This window comes from Betta splendens, chromosome 22 (genome assembly GCF_900634795.4).
Source record: "Betta splendens chromosome 22, fBetSpl5.4, whole genome shotgun sequence".
Lineage (NCBI taxonomy): Eukaryota > Metazoa > Chordata > Actinopteri > Anabantiformes > Osphronemidae > Betta > Betta splendens.
The window spans coordinates 11498362-11508950 of NC_040900.2; the positions used below are offsets into that span (position 1 = coordinate 11498362).

General features: G+C 42.4%; 2 protein-coding genes across 3 annotated transcripts; both read left to right on the forward strand.

The window, feature by feature from the left end:
- Window positions 1–1532: 1532 nt before the first annotated feature.
- Window positions 1533–2646, forward strand: olig4 (oligodendrocyte transcription factor 4). The gene has a single exon (XM_029139740.3). It carries the CDS (start codon window positions 1654–1656, stop codon window positions 2425–2427), a length of 774 nt encoding a protein of 257 aa, XP_028995573.1. The 5' UTR covers window positions 1533–1653; the 3' UTR covers window positions 2428–2646.
- Window positions 2647–5591: 2945 nt separating this feature from the next.
- Window positions 5592–10185, forward strand: bsdc1 (BSD domain containing 1). Of its 2 annotated transcripts, none has more exons than XM_029139814.3 (11): window positions 5592–5681; window positions 6227–6281; window positions 6460–6576; window positions 6685–6852; window positions 7033–7087; window positions 7332–7447; window positions 7547–7615; window positions 7789–7873; window positions 7962–8432; window positions 8570–8673; window positions 8759–10185. In XM_029139814.3, exons 1-11 carry the CDS (start codon window positions 5671–5673, stop codon window positions 8786–8788), a joined length of 1281 nt encoding a protein of 426 aa, XP_028995647.1. In that variant the 5' UTR covers window positions 5592–5670; the 3' UTR covers window positions 8789–10185. The 2 variants fall into 2 exon arrangements, with proteins under 2 accessions (XP_028995647.1, XP_028995646.1); XM_029139813.3 differs by having other exon boundaries at window positions 5593–5681; window positions 8756–10185.
- Window positions 10186–10589: the final 404 nt, after the last annotated feature.

Genomic DNA, 10589 nt, shown 5'->3' on the forward strand with positions numbered 1-10589 from the left:
GTCCTGAGGGCCCGCTTGATTCTTGATTGTCCTTCCAACTTTAAGTGTCCGTTTTTACTTTGAATGGAAACAGAGAGGAGCAAATCAACGTGAGCTTCAATGCAAGTCTATTAAGATTAAATATGGTACGCATGTTAATATTGTCTGGAAATGACAATATTTCTATTACTTACAGTACTGTGTATGTTCATGTGTGTAGTTTATATTATGATGCTACCCTTGAACAGTCAATTCTACAACATCAAACTATTAAAATATGCAAAAACACACAAACACAACTTTCGCCATGCAGCGTTTTTTGTAAACTTTATGTCTTTTTGGGAACAATTAGGAATTTAGTTAATTGATGGGTGCGTAAATATTCAGTAATCTTCATAAATGAATAGAAATTAAGTTAAACAAATTACAAAAAAATGATCATCTTGTGTTAAAAACTGCAGGAGAAAGTATAGAAAGAAAATGAAAGTGATTCATTGTGTCCAGCTGTGATGCAGTTAAAACATTTCTTCCATTTGAACTCAAAAGTCTGTATTAATAAAGCTCCAGGCAAAAATCAGTCCTGCATCCAAAGTTCACAAAGCCTTTTTTCTGGTAATTGCACTTTGATTTGCGTGACCCTGCCTCAGTGCAACCTGTGCTTGGAAGAAAGGAGGCAGGAAACGTCATAATCAATGTAAAACCAGAAAGATTTTATCCACTAACTGTTTTAAAGTTACCCCAAAGACTAATGCCAAGGAAGATAATGTCAAAAAAGAAGTAAATCTGAGAAAACGCTAATAGGTTTAAAGTGGAATTAGAGGAGGACAATGCTGTGCCCACTCTTTATTCTCTTTAGTATCTTTTTAACTACCTCCTCCACGGCTGTAGGACCCCCTTCCAATGATAGCGATGGGCTCAGTCAAATTTATCTGACCCTCTTTTGTTTTGCACTCCTGGTTCAATTGTATCTAGTTCGCCATTAACGCTGCTCTTTACATGTTGAAGCACCTCATATGGAGTTTCATGCCCTTCTCCTGAGTTTCTCATGGATACCATATGTAAATAAGGCCTTCCAGGCATCATATACCAATAAAACTGTGGTTGGTTTCACTCTTTAACAGATCTGTGGCTCACGACTCTTAATGACTCTCACTTTCACTTCACTTTCGATCCAGGTTATTCTCGTGCCATGTTTGTTACATATGTAATTAAACTAATACAGTATATCGCAAAGATCTGTCTGTGCATGTAGCTTAACATAACATGGTTAACATCACCCTAGTTAATGTGTATAGGGTTCACCAGTGACGGGGGAAATAAATGTGGATGTGGGAAGGTGTAGTGGGGGCTGCAGGAAAGAGGTGTGTGTGTGGGGATGGGGTGTGTGTGGGGGAGGAGGGGGGTGAAAGTGTGCCCCTTCTGCAATTGGCTGTAGCTCCAAGTGTCTCATTATGCAGCTTATTGTTCCTTTGTTGTGTCTGTGGTATAAATACACCCCAGCAGGCCTAGACGGTGACAGTTTAGACAGATTCTACCCTGTGGATAGACTGATCATCAGACTATCTGACTAACTTTAAGGCTCCAAGAAACAACTTTTTAAGGGATCGAGAGTTCAACCTCTGCTCCAGCGTTCAGAGTTTCACTTTTGGGCCACTTTTTCCTGCTTCTGTCAAGATGGATTCTGATGCTGGTTCCACCTGCAGCCGCTCTTCCTCCCCAGACTTGGTGGTGGATGACCCCGCGGGGACCTTCTTCTCCAACAAGATGTTCCAGACGTACTGCCAAAAGAACAGAGTGGACAGCGAGGCCGGACCGGGCCGAATGGAGCACTGCAGCGGCGGTAAGAGCAAAACCCGATCTGAGCTCAGCAAAGAGGAGGTGCAAGACCTGAGACTGAAAGTCAACAGTCGCGAGAGGAAGAGGATGCACGACCTGAACCAGGCGATGGACGGTCTGAGGGAGGTGATGCCCTACGCCCATGGCCCCTCCGTCCGCAAACTGTCAAAGATCTCAACCTTGCTGCTGGCCCGCAACTACATCCTGATGCTGTCCAACTCTCTGGAGGAGATGAAGAAGCTGGTGGTCGACGTGTACGGAAGCGGCGCTGCCGCGCAGAGCCGCGCGGCCGCCCATCCCGCCATCGCACCTGCAGCTCCGACCCCCCACCTGTCTCTGCATCCTCTGTCCCAAAGTCTCCACTCTCTGGTGGGCAGCGCGCCCTCCGCTCTTCAGCATCACGCACCCCCCGCGTCTTCCGCCCCGGCTTCACACTCGCCTCCATCTACGAGCTTCTTGGGATTCCACGCTCCGGTGCAGGGCCTTCTGAAGGAGCCCCTCCACCTGAGCAGCTCCTACAGGCACTTTCCCGGCATGCCCTGTCCCTGCTCCCTCTGCCAGCCGTTGCCCACCACTACCTCTACACTGCACAGCCTGTCTATGAACAAGTGAGCGGGACTGTTCCAATCACTGCAGCAAAAAACAGCACAAGACAATTTTTAAAGGAACTGATGAAGTGATGGCCGGGGCCACAACTTGTACATAATGTAAATACCTTTGCCATCTGCTGCTATTTTGTATGAACTCTCCTTTCTGCATTGTTTATGCAAAAGTTCTAAATGCACATAGGATTTTATCAGCGTAGCAAAGATTGTAATTTATCTGATATTTGTAGCAATGATACATCAAAAAACACTGTTGTATCCTATTCTGTAAGATTTCTATTTTACTAAATTAAATTCTTTATGATAATACGTCTTGTCTTCTCGTCTCTTTAACTGAACTAATTAATTTCTCTGCTAACATTTCAGTGTGAATAACAAATTGTATTTTTGCCAGACGTTATTTAGTTTTTACAGCAGGTGGACCAATATAGCAGCGTCTTTAAATAGAAAGGCTTTATCAGTGCATGAAGGGACAAGCGAAGTTCAACCTCTGAGCAGCTAAAGGGAGACAGAAGGGCGAGCCAATATGCAGGCCTGGTGGCTGAATGCGCCGTTCCTGAGCCAGGGGACCATCCATCTTCACCTCAACAGGGTGTAGGAGAAGAAAGAGTGACACCGGCGCCACAAAGGCGTGTCACTTTTGTCTGACGCAGGCGAGGAACAGGCCATGTCCTCAGCTCCAGGCTAGTAGTTTGTCCCTGTCTAATGAGAACATGGGTGTAGGTAAACAGAGGGCAAACTTAACGCTAGGGACATTGGATCAGTCTTAAAGATGGTCAGTTTAACTGTGGACGGTTTTTCTTGCATTAAATGTATGATAAATATTTTCACCTATTAAAACATTTGGAGCTGACTAATAACGATTACTCAGCTAAACCACAACCATGGCTATTATATACACAGATTGCCATGAACGTGATTTAGAATGATTTAACAACACAACAATGGTTAGCCTTCACTTAGCAACAAATCAAGCGTGTAAAATACATGCTTATCCTCCTACGGCTGACAGATGAGCTGGAGATCAGGGCAGCAATAAAGAGATGTAACTCATTCTCACCCACACATACCCCTCCTCGTCTCCAAGAGCCCTGAATAGGATTGGACAATAGCCATGCGTGGGACACAAAGACCAAAGGAGTCCAAGCTCTCGTGCCTGGGACACAAACCCCCTTCATTCAATCTACATTTCATCATGGTAACAAGCACTGTCTGGCCAAAAGACCTGACACTCTGGCTCACAAAGGCGGTTAGCCCTAATATATGAGGCTATTGACACTCTAAAGAGCTCCTGTCAGTACTGGGGGATTGTCAGCTGTGGGATGTCTCAGCGGGGGGAGGCAGCTGCCAGCCAAACCAAGCGGTGGAGCTTCTGTCGTGGGGACTGGCGGGGCTGCATCACCTGGTCCCTGGTCCCCTGACACAGGGACCCCGGTCCTCCCACGAGGCACCCCTTTATTTGGGCACAGGTGGGAATGGGAAGCAGAACACATTGTGGAGATTAGCGGGGATTGGCCTCCCTTTGCTCTAGGTAGATAATTAGAGACAGTGACTTGTGCAAGGCTGGTGTTTCCTGATGGACACCAGATGGTGTTAACCCACGCTGCAGCCTCAGCAGTCTGGAGTGTGTGCGTATGTGGGTGTGAGGAGTGTGGTGTGTAATTGATATGCTTCTTAAATCATACAATATGGACAAGCCCTCTGTGTGCCATTATGGCCAGCCACTGCTGTCATCGTGGTGCTTTTTAGCACAAGCAAACCAGCAGTGGCAGCGATGGTTTTAGTCATGATGTTGCAGACGATTAACTCTAATCAAAACACACCTTTGACCATAAAAGCATGCGATGGCCTGATATGAGTAAAAGTACAGTAAATATTCAAAGTATTTATTGTCATGCACACTAAGCGACATGATAGCAAACATGATAATAGGATAATAAAAGGTTATAAACTAAGTAACTAACTATGAATTGGCCATGTGCAGGAAAGACAAATGTTTCAAGGTGTAAATTAGAGTAAGAAACACAAAGAAAGTCTCACAAGTATTTCAATGACAATCTATAATCATAGACACTAATGTCACAAACAATCCAAATAAAGATATTACCCATTTCCCCTTTGTGCAATAAATGTTATGAAAACACTATGTAGACAGATGTAGACAAATGTAAATGTTAACTGCTTCACACAGAGAACCACTTGTCCTCACTTGGCTCCACACTGTCTTTTATCAAGGCACTGAAAGACCCAATTAAAAAGATTAGGGGACTGGACAGAAGAGACATATTGTTGGACATACACACACATTGTGTAGAGTTTGATAAAGTTGTACTTCAATTAAAAGAGAACACACTTCTAGAGGCTTTTTTTTTCCCCGACCAGAATATTGATGAGGGGACAGCACAGCTGTTGGAGGTCAACACACAGCATAGGGTGTGAACACATATGCTTAAATGTATGATCACAGAGGTAAAAACAGGCGGAGAGGGTGGGATTCAATTTGGAATTGCTAAACGCTGATTATCAAGGCATTTTGCTCAAAAAGGAAAGGTTTGAGCAGTATATTGTTTGGTTTCATGCACATATATATTGCATGAATTAGTTTAATGAAAGGAAAACAAAACACAGGAGCAGATTCTTACTGTTTCATGGAACCATTGGGCTGCACTTTTTGTCCTGTTCTCTGCTTTAAACATACTAAGGTTTCTGCACAGTTTTTAATAATAATATTTTTTCATTTACTTTTTTTAATATTTTTTTAAAACTGTAAAGTAAGTAGTGACATTGTAGTGGACCAAAAGTTCTGTACTGTAGCATACAACAAGCATCCTCTTTAAAAAGTTCCCCCATCTCTTCATACAAATATACAAAAACATCTGGCTTCATAAATAGTACGAAGTAAAAATAAAATGATCATAAATGCTATTGGTATTTTTTTGTTTATAAACGCCGTAATCGCCTGTATGAAGGCATACATTTGCGATTTTACTAATTATATATAGAAACTAAAAATATAACGTTATTTGTTGCAATGTTAGCGATCCTGTCAAATGTGGACTACTACGACTACTCTAGGCAGCAAAACAATATTTGTTAGTTATAAAAAATATATATTAGACAGCGACGACTCTTTATTTGTAAACGTGTCGACATCCACTTCCTCGTAGACGTTTGCATCACGTGAGGACTTTGTCGAGGCTTGTAACCGGGTTGAGAGTTCAGTAAATACTGATGATGTCATCGGGTGAAGATGGCTGAAGGGTGAGAGTGAAGTCGCAAATTACTTTTAATGTTAGCATTTATTTGAGCAGATGGCTTTGCCACTATCTACACACTGTGTTTCTTACTGTGGCGCGTCAGTAATTAAACGCAGTGTCATTAAATAGTTCAAACCCTGTACTCCCGGAAACTATTCAGGAAGTGCATTTGTTTACCAAAACATAGCATAGCTAGCGTTAGCATAGCTTGCATAGCTGTCGTCTAGTGCAAATTAAATCCCCGCACAAGCACCGCATGAAGTGTAGATGTTTGCCAGTGACATTTATTTACAGTCTTTCCAGTCGTGCTCGGGGAGTGTTTCGACAAATTGGCGTCTATGTTACCGTTAACCTACGTTAGCCAGTTAGTTTAGCTTGCTAGCTAGTGTGTGAGTTGGCTATAGAAAGACTGAAAAGAATAGCTGCTAGTGTCCTCAAACGAACGAGACGTTTTGATAACTGGAGTTGACCGTGCTCTTGTTTTTACTACATGGTCCTTCTGCTGTTTTTGAAGACCTGTAGCTAATATCTGAATGTGTTTGATCACAGAGAAGGCTGGTGGGGAGGCTGGTTTCAGCAGAGCTTCCAGACCGTCAAAGATAAGGTACGGAAGGAATCCTGTGACCTAATAGTTCTCTCTGTAGGTCTAGTCTGTCTTTGGCATAAAATCCGACATTTATACATATTATCTGTGCATAACTGATACAAATAATAGACAGTTTATGCTAATTTTACTGTATGTTATCTATATTACATTTTTTTCATTTGATTCCCTGTCACAGTCATCAGAAGCGTTAGAGTTCCTGAAGCGAGACCTGACTGAGTTCTCAACTGTAGTGCAACATGACACAGCCTGCTCCATTGTGTCTACAGCCACTGCTCTCAGGAACAAACTTGCAGTAAGTTCAAGCCTCCGCTTTAGTATCTATGAATATGGGACTGCACGCCAGTGGTTTTTGTCACTGTAACATGTACTGACATTAAACCGTGTCTATGCCGCTTCCCAGGTGGAAGGCTCCACAGAGACCACCGAAAAGGTCAAGAAAAGCCTGTCTAGTTTCTTAGGGGTGATCAGCGACACACTCGCTCCACCCCCTGATAAAACCATTGACTGTGATGTCATCACACTGGTAGCGACACCGGCGGGAACCACAGAGGTTTATGACAGTTCTAAGGTGAATACATGAATAGTATACAATATAGTCTTTGCCATTCTTGTGATTGTCAACAGACTTCAGATTTAGGAAATTAAGTGAATGTGTTGACTGAGGAAAAGTTTAGTTTTAAGTGGCTGCGGGACTGTGAACATGAGCACATGCATGCAACTGATAACAAGGGTTTAATTTTATACTCAGGCACGTCTCTACAGTCTGCAGGCTGACCCTGCTACATACTGCAATGAGCCCGATGGTAAGACAAACAGTTAGATCTATTTTACCTCAATGTCAGACCTGGACTTTTTATTGATTACTAGGATGTTTGAAACAAATGTGTTTTTATTCACCAAGCCCTACTGTGCGTAGAGAGGCTTACTTTAAGCTAAATATTCAGACTTTAATGTATAAAGTAGTGTTTTGTACTATCTTCTGTATATATCTTTTATATTACCTTTTAACTTTTTTTTTATTTTAATGGGAAATTGTTGTTGTTGCAGGTACCCCAGAACAGTTTGACAGCTGGCTGTCCAGCTTCAGTTTGGAAGATAGGAAAGGAGAAATCTCTGAGCTTTTGGTCAACAGTCCTTCTATACGTGCCCTGTACACCAAAATGGTATCTGCTGTTGCTTTTGTCAGCACTAATTGTTACAGTGATTGCAGCCCCTAGTATGATTTAGGATAATCAATTAGTGGACCTTTAACTCATTTACAGGTGCCAGCAGCCGTTACCCACTCAGAATTCTGGCAGAGATACTTCTACAAAGTCTTCCAGTTGGAGCAGGTAGACATGCTGTGTTGTTTTTATTTTATTCAAGGTAGCACTTCATTAAGTTTGGCTCACAACATAGATTTGGTGCCACCTGCTGGATAATACACATATTCATGTACGACACCAAGACTCTGCAATGTAATTCTGGACAGTAGCACAAGTTTTATTTTTATTGTGTCTTATAGGAGGAGGCTCGGAGAGCGGCACTCAAGCAGAGGGCAGAACAGAGTACACACACAGAGACGCTGGGCTGGGAGGTAGAGGAGGAGGGTACGTAAGACAATTGTGACAGTTAGACAGCTAACGACTGCATTATTGATCTTGTCACTAACACTGTCATTAATACTGTTACTGTTAGATGACTTCCTTGGCGCTTCATCATCCTCTCAACTCACGTTTACGCCCCCATTGAACAACAGCTCAGCTCAGCTGGGGACAACCTTTACGGATTCCACCAGCACAACTCTGCTGAGCCCCGTTTCTCCAAACGAAGAGCGCAATACCACCCTTTCAGTTAGCAGTGACAGTGTGAGCCTGCCGACGCAAATAGAGGTGCGGCCAGAGCCCATGGCTACAGAACTGACCAAGAAGCTGACAGAAACGAGCTTGGAAGATCTAGCAGAAAAGACACAGGAAGAGCGAAGGCCTGGAAAAACACCCCAAGATGCTCAAGTGGAAGCTGTAGCCCATCCAGAGGTTACTGTTCATGGGGTATCAGTGAGGACCCCTGGCTCGAAACCTGAGGCAGCAGAGGGGCCACAGGATCTGAGAGTTTTTGAGCTTAACTCTGACAGCGGGAAGTCTACGCCCTCCAACAATGGCAAAAAAGGTACAGTTACCTGAGGACATTTTTGGTAGTGAGATTTTCTTTTGCCAGTTTAGAAGTATAAACTAAACAAGAATAGAATTTGGGTTGTGAGTTTTCCACTTAATAGACTAATTTGCCTGCCCTCCCCAATTGTGCAGGGTCCAGCACTGATGTGAGTGAGGACTGGGAAAAAGACTTTGACCTGGACATGACAGAGGAAGAGGTCCAAATGGCACTTTCTAAAATAGATGCTTCTGGAGAGGTTCGTATTTCTCCTATTTATCGAAATGCCAATTTGGTTTATAAAAGCTGGGGAAGGACTAAACTTTGTGATCTTTTTTTAGCAGCTGGACGAAGACTGGGAGAACTGGGAATGAAAGCAGCCGCAACACAAATTTGGTCTCACCGTTAAAGCTAGTTCTCGCAGATGAACCATGCTTAACTTGTTTTAAGTCTTTGTCCACACTGTCACCATGTCATGATTGTCAGCAGAGGATTTTGGACCATATTGGTAAACGTGTTGAAAGAGTCAACTGAAAGACCACGTTGATAGGAGTTAGACTGCTCCGTCAGCTTTCAGTTTAGTGCACATAGGCCACTAGTGAGGGTGACGACTCAGGTCACGGCTACTTCGTGGTGTGTATTCTGAACTAGCGAGCATTTGACTCTGTTTATTGACAGATGTTCATCATTCTGACCTTAAAGATTAAGGACAAGCAGAAGGTGAACTGGTTTCTCAGCAACAAGGGAGGCGTTTTTCTCCTCTGTTTCTCCACATGTCCTCTCATGTGTCATGTATGTTGCAAGTAAATCTGAAGTTGGACAATGACTTAACTACAGGCTGCACAGTCGCCATAAACTGTAATGCTGCTTGTCACCTTACTAAGAGGAAATACTAAGTGATTTTCCAGTGCTGATCTTTGATTCAGCGTGTGCCCTGCTTTTCTCTTGTCTTATGCAACTGTGTCTTCGATATGAAGAAAACTATCTTGGCCTTCATTCACGCAGCACCTTTCATTTTGAATTCACTCCCAACTATAGATTTATGGCCTTGCAAAACACACAGTAGTGTGATGTTATCCAAATGTTTATGTTAAAGATCAGCTCCAACACTAGCAGCTAATGTCTCTCTATTAGTTGTTCCCCTATCTCTGTCATGTAGTACTTTATATGAGCTTGCTTAAGTTTTTTGTAAGCGTGTCATGTCAGTGAGTAGTTTCTGCCTGTATTATTTTTGGCCAGAGGGAATTCAGATACTGTGATTGTTAAAAAGATCAGTCACATTTAACCTAATTAAAATCATTCAGTGGTCCATAAGCCACGAAAACAGATTATTTGTGCAGACTGAGGGTAGCATCGCTGTTACTTACTTGTATAGAAGGAGCAATGTGAGCACGTTCAGTTTATTCTCCAATTTCCTTTTCCATTATTGGTAATGTAGCTGAGCCTAGAGGTGTGATATTTAAACTATAATAACTGCTTAATTATTGTATTATGTGCTTTGGATTGCATGTCTGTCCAATAACATTATGCAAAACATTGTGCAAATAGTTATGATTGAGTTGCTGTATGTATTATTTTCTTTTTTGAACGGGGGGAAAGGCTGTTTGTCAGGTCTTTGTGCTCTGACAGTGTTGCATGTCGATAATTCTCAGCAGTGTATTCCCTTCAGAATCACACTTAACTAATCAAAGCCGTCAGTTCTTTTTAAGTCAAGTATTTCACTATATTTTTCAAAGGATCATTGTCATTAAAGAATTCATGTGCAATGGCACTTAGTGTGTTGTGTTACAAAATAGTGTCAGGTTTTGAAACTGGAGCAGGCTACAAACCAGGATTAGTTAATCACTAAGTGTCCTGTCATTAACAGAAAGTAAATGCATACGTGAATAGCAGCTCCTTTAATTGTGATGATAGTCACAACCTCAAGAAACCTTTCAAGCAAGCTGTTGTCACTGGTCCAAGTCCTCTTCATTTAAGAAAAGACGTACAGAATTTAAGTTTCGAAAGGTCCACTGTGTTTTATTTAATCTAAAATCTAGACAGCAGATTTTAAAGAGTTTCTTTTTTCTGTCTGGTGAAATGCTTTTAATCCATAGGTGACTGTCTGGACACCGTCTCAACCTGAACCCCACAGACCTCATAGGCCATAAAGTACAATATTTTCCTTAAAATCCC